The sequence below is a fragment of the Aquarana catesbeiana genome, linkage group LG03 (genome assembly GCF_042186555.1).
Source record: "Aquarana catesbeiana isolate 2022-GZ linkage group LG03, ASM4218655v1, whole genome shotgun sequence".
Taxonomy (NCBI): domain Eukaryota; kingdom Metazoa; phylum Chordata; class Amphibia; order Anura; family Ranidae; genus Aquarana; species Aquarana catesbeiana.
Window position 1 is genome coordinate 562558690 of NC_133326.1, and position 14635 is coordinate 562573324.

The following is a 14635-nucleotide window of genomic DNA, read 5'->3' on the forward strand; positions in this document are numbered from 1 at the left end:
TATCTAGGTCAAATTCTCAACCTAGGAGAAATCTTCTTTAAAACCATGAAGAAGGTTAAAATACTTGGATCTGATCATAGGTTCACCCAGTAAAGGGTATTCTTACCCCAGGCAAAGATCAACGCCATAAAGGAACTGATTTAGGTGGTCGAAGCAAGATGAATTTCTTCTATTCAACTTTGCATGAGGTTGTTGGGAAGGATGGTGGCTTAATTCGAGGCCGTTCCTTATGCTCAGTTTCATTCGAGACTGCTGCAGAACAGTATCCTATCGGCTTGGACCAAAGGGTTCAAGCTCTACATTCCCATTGTGTCTGACTCCAAAGCCTACGGTCACATCACCCTGATAGCGCCCCATCTCGTCTGATCTTGGAGGCTAAGCAGGGTCGGGCCTGGTTAGTACCCAGATGAGAAACCACCTAGAAATACCAGGTGCTGTAGCTGGGTACGCCGGTAGCCTCAGTTTATGGTTAATATCCAAAAATCTACTAAGGGGAAAATCCTTCCTTCAGTTACTTGGGAAGTGGTAACAACATATGCCAACCTTTTTTGTTTAGGTTGGGGAACAGTCCTGGAAGAGGCAACTGTCTAAGAGAAGTGGCCCAGATCAGAAATGGCCTTGCCCATTAACATTTTAGAAATTCAGGCAGAGCTCTTGGTCCTGAGGGCCTGAAAGTTCAGTTTACGGTATTGTTCTGCCAGGTTTCAGTCCAACAATGCCACAGCAATGGCCTATATTACTCACCAAGGGGGCACAAGAAGTTGTGCGGCCCAGAGAAAGGTGAATCATATCCTATCTTGGGCAGAAAACAATGTACTTTGCCTATCGGCAGTCTTCATTCTAGGTATGGAAAATTGGCAGACGGGCTACTTGAGTCGCCAGCAGTTGTTCCCGGGAGAATGGTTCCTTTACCCCAATAGCTTCCTGTCAATATGTCAAAAATGGGGGATCCCAGACATAGATAGTTTGCATCCAGGTTCAACAAAGAAATCGACAACTTTGTGTCAAGAACAATGGATCCTCTAGCATGCGGAACAAATGCCTTGCTATTCCCGTTGATTCGGTTCTCACTGATTTATGCATTCCCTCCTATTCTGCCTGCGTCCATGACTTCTTCGCAGGATCAAGCAGGAAGGGAAGTCATTGATTTTTGTGGCCCCCAGCGGGGCCCAGGAAATCTTGGTATGCAGAGATCGTAAAGATGGCTGTAGGGAACCCATGGACCCTACCATCACGGCCAGATCTTCTCTCGCAAGGTCCGGTGTTCTATCCTACTTTACAAACGCTAAGTTTAACGGTCTGGCTATTGAGACCCACACGCTGAAGAAGTGTGGGCTGTCAGGTTCCAGTAGTTAATACCTTGGTTAATGCAAGGGAGCCGGCCACCATAATTATATATTATGGAGTCTGGGAAACATATGTCTCCTGGTGTGAAACCTGCAGTTGCACCCCAGGAAATTGGTCAAAGGTAGAATCATTGACTTTCTGCAGATGGGGTGAGAAACAAGGCTGGCCTTGAGTGCTTCTAAGAACAGGTCTCGGCCTTATTGGTATTCTTTCAATGACCACTTGCTTCGCATTCTCTGGTTCGTAACTTTATTCAGGGGGTAACATGGCTTAATCTCTGGTTAGGTAACCCCTGAACCCTTGGGACTTGAATTTAGTTTTGTCGGCATTACAAAACAACCTATTTTTGGACCGATACGACATATTCCCTTGGTCCTTTTTTGACAAGGAAATAATTTTGTCTGGTAACCATATCTGCTGCAAGAAGGGTATTAGAATTGGCTGCTCTTTCTTGTAAAGAGCCATATTTTTATTGTCCACAAGGATAAGGTAGTATTGTGTCCTCATCCTAACTTTTTACCGAAGGTAATATCAGGTTTTTATCTAAACCAGGATATTGTGCTACCTTCATTTTTCCAGAACCCTGTTCTACGGAAGAAAAATCACTACATTCTCTTGATGATGTGGTGAGAGCAGTCAAAGTCTACTTAAAGGCGACTGCTCAGATTTGAAAAACTGATGTTTTGTTCGTGTTGCCTGAAGGTCCTAAAAGAGGACAGGCAGCATCGAAACCTACCATTTCTAAATGGATTCGACAAGTAATCGTTCAAGCTTATGGCTTAAAGAAGTAGCTCTACCCTCTCAAATCAAAGCGCACTCCTCTAGGGCTGTTAGTGCTTCGTGGGCAGTGCATTACCAAGCCTCCATGGCTTGATTTTGCAAGGCCGCAACTTGGTCTTTAATCTATTCATTCACCAGATTCTATCTGGTGAATGTAAAAAGACATGAGGTAGTCACCTTTGGGCGCAGTGTACTGCAGGCAGCAGTATAAATCCTCTGATCTCATGGTGCCCTGGTTGTCTCCCTCCCCTCAGTTGGCATTGCTCTTGGACATCCCACATAGTAATTACTATGGCTCTGTGTTCCGTGATGTACGGTTAAAGAAAATAGGATTTTTATAACAGCTTACCTGTAAAATCCTTTTCTTTTGAAGTACATCACGGGACACAGAGGTCCCCCCCCCCCCCCCCCCCCCCCAGTATACATGTGTATTGCTTTGCTACAAAACTAAGATACTCCCAGTAGTGGGAGGGGATATATAGAGAGGTAACTTCCTGTTTAGGGTGTGCCAGTGTCCAGCACCTGAAGGTGGACTATAACCCACATAGTAATTACTATGGCTCTGTGTCCCGTGATGCACTTCAAAAGAAAAGAAAAGGATTTTACAGGTAAGCTGTTATAAAAATCCTATTTTTTAGCATTCTGCTTTCGCTCAGGTTTGCCAAGGTAGCTACATGGTCATCACCAAGTTTTTATACAGTGCATTTAGCTGCTTCTTCGGGTGCCAGCTTTGGCCGGAAAGTCTTGCAGGCAGTAGTTTGGGTTCCACCTAGGGTCAGTTTCTGTTTCAGTTGTTTTGTTGTGGACTCACCCATTCTGTTTCCTTTGTTTTTATTGAATACTTGGAAAGTAAAGAACTAACAGTATAAGGGCTCTTTCGCACAAGGCGGATCAGTGATGATCCGCCCCGTGAACACCCGCTTGCTCAGCGGGGATCGCTCCGCCGATCCCCGCTGAGCAGGAAAATGACAGGTCCGTCGCTGCACACTGTGCAGTGACCGACCTGTCAGAGCGCTGCTCTCCCCTATGGGGGATTGGATGATGACGGACCATAGAGTCCGTCGTCACCCGATCCGATCCGAAAACGGATGGAAAAGTAGGGTTTTCCTCCGTTACACTTTTCGGATCAGAGCGGGTCGGATGTCAGCAGACATGTCACCGCTGATATCCGACGCTCCATAGGGATACGTGTATGTCCGTTTTTCATCCGAAAACGGAAGGATGAAAAACGGACATACGGATCCTCCGTGTGAAAGAGCCCTAAAGCAGAGCAACGAACAATCCTTGTTAAGCTCTGTAGAACTCACCCTTACTTCTGTCTTTCTGGCACTGCTTTGGGACATCCCATCCATGAGAAGTTCAGCTGTGTCTTTCAATGAACGACAGAGAAAACTTGATTTTTGTACACATCGTAAAATCCTTCTTTTAGTGAAAAAAAAAAAAGCCAGTACCCACCCAGTCATGTTTTCAAACTGTTTTGTCGTCCTTGGGGGGGGGGTTTGGCCACCACCAGAGGGCTGCCCTCTAGGTGTGCTTATAATTAAATTTTCACTAGAGTGCTGCTCCTGAATGTGTTGAAATCAAACCTATCTCTCTGAGAAATTCAGCTGTGTCCTTCAATGAACTCAAGAGGAAAGGATTTTGCAGTGAGAACAAAAATCCAGTTTTCTGACTCTGTAGTCTCTGCCCTCCTCAAGACAAGAAAGTTGACTTCCAGGAAGGAGTACTACCATGCACGGGAAAAATTATTTGACTGGTGTGAGACTTGTAAATTTTTTATATATATAGTATGTTGTGGGCTGCATTTTGGATTTTAGCCAGTCTAGTGTGAAACTGTCTTTGGCTTTAAGAACAATCAAGGACTAGATCTCAGCCTTTCTGTTTTAGGCTCCATTTACACTTGTGCAGCTCTAAAGTTGCATGACTTTACAGTGAAACTGGTTGGGTGTGACTTGGATGTGACTTGTTTTCCCTCTGCAAAGTCAGACCCAATGTTGCTTTTGAGGGTTAACATTGAAGTCTATGGCCCTCAATTTGCATGAAAGTCGGACCAAAGTATTACATAAACTACTTTAAAGTCACTGGGCCATTAAGTCGCACATATATGAATGGGTATCATTGGAAAACATGGGGTACGATTTGTCATGTGTCTTTGATGTCCAAAGTTGTATGACAAGCCGCACAAGTGTAAATGGGGTGTTAGAGACCTACTGAGCCCTATTCCTCTGTAAAGCCTTTGCGCAGGGTGTCCCCTGTGATTGTTCCGTCTGTGCTCCCCTTTGTTCCTTGTTTTGCAGATTTCTCCTTTCAAACTTTTCCAGGTTATCTGAAGTCTACTGTGTACTTTGACAGTCTGATTTCCTGTTTGTTCTGCCTAAGGGTCCTGTGTTGTCTACCCCTCATGTTCGGTGCTTTGGGACATCCCAAGTAGTCATGAATCTCTGAGGGTCTTTGGGAATTAATTCACAGTACAAGTAGCAGAAAGGACATGGATGGCTTGTTTTTTGAAGTTTGGTCCTTGTGAAGGATATGTAAATACTTTAGTGTTAATAACCTAGGTATGGGTGTACTCTAAAGCAGCTATGCCATTGGGTTATTGTGTATTGTACCTTGGTGCTTGCTGTAGTAAGGAAAGACCATAGTTGCGTTACATTACATTTAAATAGCAGGCATTGTTGCCAACTGAGCAAATTGCAGCTATTGATCAACAATTACCAAGAATTGATTTTCCTTGTCAGTGAATCAGGCCAGCAGGCATCTAGCTGCTCCTCTTTGTCAGACACTTTTTAAAACCTGTTAAAAATGTTGAAAAATTTTAAGTGAAATTCTGTAATTGCAACTGCAGATCATTATGTGATTCAGATTTTTTGCCAACTGCTAGCTTGACAGCAAAGTCATTAATTTATCTCCTTTTTTACCACAGATACTGGATGACAACGCTACAAAAGAGTTGATGCCTGTGGTAGCTGGTGCCGTCTTTACTCTTACAGCACACCTGCAACAGGCCATATGCACTGAACAGAAGCAGCCAGTGCCGATTTCAGGGATGAGCCAGTCACAGTACATACACATCTTGGATGGATCCTTTGCTGCTTCTGCAGGAAGCGAATCTCTGTCCACAGGATATGTCTCTATTGGAGATTCGTCACTTCATATGATCCTCAGAAAACTGCTAGAATTCATTCTCAAGACTGGTATGAATGTAATGGGACTGCTTGACCATCTCCCTCATCTCTCCTAGCGCAGGCAGTGCTGTTTTTTTATAGCCAGTGTTGGCGTCAAACTTCATTAAAGTGTTTGTAACCCTAAAAAAAAACCCTAAGATCCTGTTCCTTTAAGGCATGAATAACAGCACAGCTTGTGCTGTGCAAATCTTCTCTTCCTAACTTGTAATAAACCTGGTTGATCCTGGCAGTTCCTGTGTCCCCCTGCCTTTGCTGACAACGATAATCAAGCCTGCTAAGCCCTGATTACCGGGGTCAGTTTACGTGCCTCGTCATCCACAGCTCTTGTCTCTCCTCTGACAGTCTCTTCCCCCTCCCTCCCTGTCAGCATGAGATCGCTTTCCTCCCCGCCTCTATACAACTGCATATTGCAGCACATATCCGTGTATCACATGCAGATATGCAGCCATTAACAGTAGTGTACATGTTTGTTAGAAATGAAAAGGCAAAATACAGTTTCTGACATTGCAGCTTCGGTCACGTGATCCCCCTGTGCTGGCCGAACTCTCGATCTATGGAGAGAAGCAGGAGGGGCATAGATTCCCTTGTGACATCAGCCGGCCAGCAGAGGGGAATCTCTGCCCCTCCTGCTTATCTCCGTAGATCAAGGCTGGCCAGCACAGGGGGACCTTGTGACCACACAGCTGCGGTGTAAGAAACAATATTTATCCTTTTCATGTCTAACAAACACTTACATTATTGTTAATAGCTGCATATCTGTATGACATACATGTAAAGTCAGACTTTACAAACACTTTAAAGAAAGTCTAATAATTACATACACTCCACTCTCACTATTTTCTGGTTCCTGTGTTATTTGTCTGGTGTAGAGAGGTGATATGGTGTGCTGAACCAGGACATAATAGTGTTCCTGACTACATTGTTGAAGTTTATTGTAAAGACTGGCTGCACAGAATTACAAATCCTTTAGCTGGTAAAATATTTTATATGTTTGTATTTGTAATGCATATTTAGCTGTTTGTATTTTCTATGATTGACTTTTACAGCTTTAAATTTATACTAACCATTTTTGTGTCTGCTGTTTGTACAGGAGGTGGGCTGCAGAAAGTTCGGACCCATTTATATGGATCTTTGCTTTATTATTTGCAAATTGCCCAGAGACCGGATGAACCTGATACCCTAGAAGCAGGTAAGATAGGTCCACATTTTCCTAAATTGTTTATTTTGCTAGTTTAATGAAATGTTTCTTGGAGATTCTTTAAAGCGGAGTTCCACCCAAAAATGGAACTTCCGCTTTAACCACTTCAATACAGGGCACCTTCCTGCCCAGATTTTTTTTTTCAGCTTTCAGTGCTCTCGCAGTTTGAATGACAATTGCGCAGTCATCCATCACTGTACCCAAACTAAATTTTTATAATTTTGTTCTCACAAATAGAGCTTTCTTTTGGTGGTATTTGATCACCTCTGCGGTTTTTATTTTTTGCTAAACAAATAAAAAAAAGACCGAAAATTTTAAAAAAAATAAAAGTTTTGCTTTTGTTTGTGTTATAAAATTTTGTAAATAAGTAAGTTTTCTCTTTTACTGATGGGCACTGACAGGTACTGATAAGGCGGCACCGATGAGGCGGCATCAATGAGCGGGCACTGATATGCGACACTGTTGGGCACTGGTAGGCGACACTGATGGGCACTCATGGGTAGAGGTCGACCGATATATCGGCCGATATTTGGCTTTTTTTTACTTAATCGGCATCGGCCGATTGTGCTGATAAAAAAAGCCGATTATATCTTCAGCGGGACTTGCAAATGACTTCTGTAATAGAAGTCAATGCAAGTTGTCTGAAGTTTTCTTCTCTCCTCCTCTGGGCAGCCTGCCAAGTCTGATAAGAAGATACATTGTATCTCTTTCAGGTTCTTTTATCAATAGACTGAACTCCGTGGAGAAGTTCTCAGTTTAACCATTTAAAGACTAAATCTTTTCTGACACTTATTGCTTACAAGTAAAAAATCCTGTATTTTCTGCTAGAAAATCACTTAGAACCCCCAAACATTATATATATATTTTTTCTAGCAGAGACCCTAGGGAATAAAATAGCGGTTGTTGCAATATTTTATGTCACACGGTATTTGCGCAGCGGTCTTTCAAACGCAATTTTTTTTTTGAAAAAATACACTAATGAAATAAAAAAAAAAAAAAAAAGCAGTAAAGTTAGCCCATTTTTTTTTCGGCCAAAAGTTTTGATTACCTGTTTTTGTGTATTTAATATTTAAGATAGTTATTTTTTTTTTAATCTAAATTATACATACAAGTGAACTGATTGGAGGTTTGTTTTGTTTAATAAATGTTTAAATATAAAAAATTTTCTGTATCACTTATTACTTAAGGCTGCTTTCACACTGGAGCGTTGATGGTAAAACGCTGTTAGTTTTAGCGGCGCTTTACCGTCATTTTAGCAGCGCTATTCGGCAGCTAGCGGGGCGCTTATAACCCAGCTAGCAGGCGAAGAAGGGGTTAAATGCGCCCCTGAAGCGTCGCTGCCGAAACGCTTTGCAGGCGCTTCGGCAGCGGTGCGCATTCATTTCAATGGGCAGGAGTGGTGGAGGAGCGGTATACACCGCTCCGAAGATGCCGCTTGCAGGACTTTTTTTTAACATCCTGCCAGCGCTCGAGCTTTCACATAGACTGCAGGGGAGCCGTTTTACAGGCGCTATTTTTAGCCCAAAAGCGCCTGAAAAACGCCCCAGTTTGAAAGGGGTCTAACTGTTAGATTTTATGCGATGAAGGGAAAAAAAAAAAGAAATCGGCCTAATATATCGGCCCAAAAATATCGGCATCATATATCGGCCACTGCGATTTCTAAATATCGGCTTTGGCATCGGCCAGAGAAAAAACCCATATCGGTCGACCTCTACTCATGGGTGGCACTGATGGGCACTGATAGGCACTGAAAGGCTACAAAGATGGGTTCTTATGGGTGGCACTGATAGGCAGCACTGATGGGCATTGATACGTGGCACTGATACGCGGCACTGATAGGCATCCCTGGAGGCACTGGCAGTGGTAGGCATTGTGAGTGGGCACTGATTGGCAGCTGCCTGGGCATTGATTGGCAGCTGCCTGGGCACAGATTGGTATTTCCCTGGGGGTCTAGGGGGGGGCATACCTGGTGGTCTAGTGTGTATAACCATCCTGGTGGTCCTGGGCGGCATGATGGTGGTCCTGGGTGGGATCCGAGGGGGGCTGTGCTGATAAACAATCAGCACAGACCCCCCCCTGTCAGGGGAGCAGCCGATTGGCTCTCCTCTACTCGCGTCTGTCAGACGCGAGTGAGGAAAAGCCAATCACCGGCTCTTCCTATTTACATCATGAGCAGCCGTGATTGGACACAGATGATCACGTGGTAAAGAGTCTCCGTCAGACTCTTTACCTAGATCGCAACAACGATCGCTGCGATGCGCCCCCGGGGGTGCGCAGCGGCTTAATATCCTGAGGACGTCATATGACGCCCAGTCAGGTTATTGAAACCACTTTGCTGCCGTCATTCTGCTATATGGCGGGTGGCAAGTGGTTAAGAGAAGGTGACCCCCTGGCATGTCATTTTTTTTTTGGGGGGGAGGAGCGGATACCCTCTTTTCAGAGGGTTCCAGCTCCCACTTCCTTCTGGCGCACCCTCGTCGCTGGAAGGAAGATCACTTCTCCCCCCTCCCTCTCGGCAATCATCTGGGACACGTCACAGGTCCCGGATGATTGCGCTGCCAGTCACAGCGAGCAGCGCAGCTTGCGCATGCGCAGTAGGTGCCCGGCTGTGAAGCCACAGCTGGGCGCCAACAGTTACAATACTGGCGCCGCAGAGCGGTGGGGGATACGATCCCCCGCATCGCTGGACCCCTGGACAGGTAAGTTTCTCATTATTAAAAGTCAGCAGCTGCAGTATTTGTAGCTGCTGATGTTTATTTATTTATTTTTTTTTTTTAAAGCGGAACTCCGCTTTAAGGAGTGGCCTTCGTTTCTTTCTTTGTAGCTTTCAAGCCAAAATCCCTTCCTGAGCAAAAAGCCCTCAGCCAACAAAAGGGTCATGTTAGAAGTGATCTTTTACTGCAGAACTATGTGGTGCATGGGGGTGCTGGATCAGGTCTCCCATGTACCAGATCCAGACCACACATGAAGAAAAAAAAAAGGAAATTTTATCTTTTTTTTTTTTTTTTTTTTTTTATTAATGATTTAAGTTAAAAAAAAAAAAAATCCCCTTTCCACATTAAAACAATGAGAGGTACCATAAAATACATTGGATGATTTAGACAACATTTGTATCAGAATTGTAAAGATGTTGTGATAGTAATTTCTGCCTGAACAAATTCAACTTTATCTTAACTTAAAAGTTTACATTTTTTCATAATCTGCCTAGCTCTCTCAGTATACTCAGCCTTCAGCCCTGCCTAAAAGTTTAGAGCCAGGCTACCTACTTGGTAATGTTTTATTGACCTTAATAGGACATACCTGTAGTAATCAAAAAAGAAAAGTCCGAATAGCTGCACTCCATAGCTGAGATCCAAAAAAATGCCTTTATTCAAGTAAAAACGGAGAGAGCATAAAAAGTACATGTGTGGCGGTGGGGCAGTCTAACGCGTTTCACAGATAAACTGTGCTTCATCAAAACCATGTCAAGGACATACCTGTACTGCAGGAGCAAGGTTCCATTTAGGCCTATGAGAGATTAGTGCACGGGTAAAATTTTTGCTGTAAAATCTTAAAGCTGATCTCTAGCTTTTGTTACACTTTACATAGTCAGTTTGGCCCAAACTAGGCTGTATGTAGCCTCCGCTACATACAGTTTATAAAGCATATAGTAAATAAATGTAGCGCTAATGGTGAACAACTGTGAAGTGATGAAATAATCAGTGGAGATGACCCACTGAAACAACAAAAAGGTGTGTAAAGAGAATCACTAGGTATAGTCCAATGATTGAGTGAGTGTCAATTGAACCACAATAGGATTATAATCCCATAGTAAAAAGTTAATGTGGTAAGTCCAACATGAGTGGGGAATCTTCAGGTCTGTAATTCATCAGCATAAAGATCTTGAACAGGAAACAGATGCAATACGCTTACCAGAAAAGGTGGATTTGAATGCCAGTGACACCGAATCAGACAGGCTTGGAGATCCAAGATGGAGGTGATCGTCCCAGGGTCTCAAGGGAAATCCCTCCTCTGCTCCGCTAATCGACAATGCCAGTCCGGAGAAGTCGGGAGGAAAATCCAAACCACATGGGAGTCCCGGAAGTATAGAGAGGCTCGAAAAAATATATAAAATGCGCCAATGGTGCAGATCAAATGGTATATTTATTAGATAATACCAAAGACCAAAACAGTTAAAATATCGTGATCACGTAGATAAAAACAAAGTGTAGAGAAGAGTATAGCTCGGCCGATGCGTTTCGTCCAGTTGGACTTCAACTGGGGCATCAAACCTTTGATGCCCCAGTTGAAGTCCAATTGGACGAAACGCGTCCTGCGAGCTATTTTAACCGTTTTGGTCTTTGGTATTATCTAATAAATATACCATTTGATCTGCACCATTGGCGCATATTATATATTTTTTCGGCCTCTCTATACTTCTGGGACTCCCATGTGGTTTGGATTTTCCATTCTTCCTCCCGACTTCTCCGGACTGGCATTGTCGATTAGCGGAGCAGAGGAGGGATTTCCCTTGAGATCCGGGGTCCCTGGGACGATCACCTCCATCTTGGATCTCCAAGCCTGTCTGATTTGGTGTCACTGGCATTCGAATCCACCTTTTCTGGTAAGCGCATTGCATCTGTTTCCTGTTCAAGATCTTTATGCTGATGAATTACAGACCTGAAGATTCCCCACTCATGTTGGACTTACCACATTAACTTTTTACTATGGGATTATAATCCTATCGTGGTTCAATTGACACTCACTCAATCATTGGACTATACCTATTGATTCTCTTTACACACCTTTTTGTTGTTTCAGTGGGTCATCTCCACAGATTATTTCATCACTTCACAGTTGTTCACCATTAGCGCTACATTTATTTACTATACGTTTTGAATATTGGTCATATTGTATGTGGCAGCTTCACTATTCTTTTGGGTTAGCGCAGTGTTATTCACCTATTATTATTTGAAGTTTATAAAGCATGTCCAGCGGCCTCCAGCTTGGCCCAAACAAACTATATAACGTGTAACAAAATCTGGAGTTCAGCTTTAATGTGCATTACATTAACATTTTTTACTTGGGTGCATCAAGGTGTAATGTACCAATAGCAGATGTAAAAAAATATGGCCTGTTGTGTGGCCCACTTTTCTGTGGCTATACAGATAAGTCCAGAGCCACACTTGATGCAGTATTTTTTGGAACTGCAGTGGTAAGGGTGCAAGCAAGCATTACTCCATGGAAGATGTAGAGAACAGTTGTGTTTTTTTTTTTCTTTCCTATTTTTATGTTAATGTGTTTTCAGCCACCTTAAATGTTTTTCATTCAGCTAATAAGTCCATGTGGGAGAGGCTCACAGCTCCTGAAGATGTGTTCAGTAAATTACAGCGAGACAATTTGGCAATATTTGAGAGCTACTGGGCCCCTCTGATGGAAGTCGTCTGCAGAGATGCCTGCGATGGACGTGAGATAAGCAGGGTAAGGAGGTGTCATGCCTCATTTTCTGCTGTGTTTGTGTTCTGTTGTGCAAAATTCCCTTTTCTCAAATGTCTTACTTTTTGTCCTTCAGATGTTGGCACTGGCCTTGTTAGACCGAATGGTTTGTATGGACAAGCAGCAACAGTGGCTTCTCTATCTGTCCAACAGCGGATATCTTAAGGTGCTGGTAGATGCTTTAGCTCAGGATGACACTATATTACAGAACCTTCTGTTGCCTCAGTCTCCGGCCTTAAAGGCTCTGTACATCTACGAATCCAAAATGGTATGTGGTTTCTAAAGTAGTTTTGAACTGTAGAGACGATGTTTGCATAAATCTGACATTTATTTATATATTACATATGGATGTATATTTGTTACTAGCAGTAATGGGTTATGCTTTTCTGATTTTTCAAATTTGTGGAAAGCAGTGAATATCTGGACTAAAAGAGGATAGTGAACACTACAAACTGAACTTTTTTTTTCTAATCTCATCCCCTCCCTTAGATAATAAAGTATATCTAAACCCAAAAACAAAGATGTAATATATTGCATCTTATCAGTCTTTGGATGTGGTGGCTGCATTGTTTTTGTTTTTTCAGGCTAAGAACATCTTTGGCAAATCCAAAAAAAAATGCTGATCCTGATAATAATCAAGTGTTCTTGTGACTCCCTGTGCACCGTACTGAAATGTCAAACAATGTTATCAGCTTGGTCACCTGTCATCAGTGAACTTCACAATGCTTCACCCTTATGTTATGGAGAAAGGAAGATGTTTGTAGTCTATAGATGATTGTGATAACGCTGATGTGCTGTGCAGCTTTAATTCAAATATAGTTTGGGGTTTAGATTAATTTTAACTGATCAGTTGTTGCATAATAGGTGTGAGTTATGTTGAGATTAATGCAGTGACTTGCATGGCTCTCTTCTGAACAAATTCTGCTGGTTTTCTGTATATACTTTTATCTTATTGATATCTCTTCCTGTCGGAACTTGCACACTAAGGCTAATGCCACATTTTGTCGCTGACAGCAACTTGTTAGTGACAGAATACTAGTGGACCACTTGCCTTTTGCTGTGAAGTTTCTCCCTCACTAGCCAGACCAGTTAGATAAAGTAATTACATGAACCCCTTTCTGCTGTCTCTCCTAAACCTTAGATGATTTTGGCAATGTAGAATAATCACCATCCCACATGTTCCTGGACTGGCTTAGAGCGGGTGGGTGTTGTAGCAACTACCAGATGGGAGCTGGTGTCCACACAAGTCAAAGTATATAGCCAGCATACCATGGATCTTCAAAATAGCATCCAAAAATGTATTAAAATGATTGCATCATAGCAGGAAATTTTGACATTTTGGGGCAGCGCAGGGCCCGTTCATAACATGCCTGGTGAAGGGTTCCTGCGCTGCCCTGAAACTTTTCAATTTCCTCCCTGTAATGTGATCATTTTAATACGTTTTTGGATTCTATTTGGAAGATCCTTGGTCTGCTGACAATATATGCTTTTGAACAAGCTGTCAGTGACACCATGGTTACACTGTTGGGGGGCACTCAAATGAGCGTGCTCCGGGCACAAAAAGGGTATCTACATACTTGGCAGCACAGACTGTAGCCCACCTCTGTGCTGCCAGATATGTATAGAGCTACAGGAAGGGGTTAGGGTTTGTGGAATTCTCCTCTGCCAGAAGTAGAATCACTTATGTTACAGTGCATCCGGAAAGTATTCACAGCAGTTCACTTTTTCCACATTTTGTTTTGTTGCAGCCTTATTGCAAAATGGATTAAATTAATTATTTTCCTCAAAATTCTACAAACAATACCCCATAGTGACAACGTGAAAGAATTTTGTTTGAAATCTTTGCAAATTTATTCAAATAAAAAAACGAAAAAGATTACATCCACAAGTATTCACAGCCTTTGCTTACAACTTTGTTGAAGCACCTTTTGGCACCAATTACAGCCTTGAGTCTTTTTGAGTATGATGCTACAAGCTTGGCACACCTATTTTTTGGCAGTTTTGTCCGTTCTTCTTATTTGCAAGACCTCCCAAGCTCCATCAGGTTGGATGGGGAGCGTCGGTGCACAGCCATTTTCAGATCTCTCCAGAGATGTTTAATAGGGTTCAAGTCTGGGCTTTGGCTGGGCCACTCAAGGACATTCACAGAGTTGTCCCGTAGCCCTGTGTGCTTAGGGTCGTTGTCCTGTTGGAAGATGACCCTTCACCCCAGTCTGAGGTCCAGAGCACTCTGGAGCAGGTTTTCATCAAGGGTTGTCTGTACATTGCTGTATTCATCTTTCCCTCGATCCTGACCCGTCTTAGTTTCTGCCACTGAAAAACATCCCCACAGCATGACGCTGCTACCACCATGCTTCACTTTAGGGATGGCATTGGCCAGGTGATGAGCGGTGCCTGGTTTCCTCCAGACATGACGCTTGCCATTCAGGCCAAAGAGTTCAATCTTTGTTTCATCAGACCAGACAATTTTGTTTCTCATGGTCTGAGTCCTTCAGGTGCCTTTTGGCAAACTTCAGGCTGGCTGTTATGTGTCTTTTACTGAGTAGTAGCTTCCATCTGGCCACTCTACCATACAGGCCTGATTGGAATGGTGCAGAGATGGTTGTACTTCTGGAAGGTTCTCTCTCTACAGAGACAACTGGGTTCTTGG

At 43.1% G+C, this 14635-nt stretch overlaps 1 protein-coding gene and 1 pseudogene across 1 annotated transcript in view; both read left to right on the top strand.

Moving 5' to 3' along the window:
* Positions 1-14635, top strand: part of NUP205 (nucleoporin 205) — a 189108-nt gene that overhangs the window by 115553 nt on the left and 58920 nt on the right. The window contains 4 exon segments of the mRNA XM_073623597.1: positions 5051-5321; positions 6403-6501; positions 11822-11970; positions 12062-12253. Of these exon segments, the coding sequence (XP_073479698.1) occupies positions 5051-5321; positions 6403-6501; positions 11822-11970; positions 12062-12253 (711 nt within the window).
* On the top strand, positions 325-443 carry LOC141135081 (5S ribosomal RNA; annotated as a pseudogene).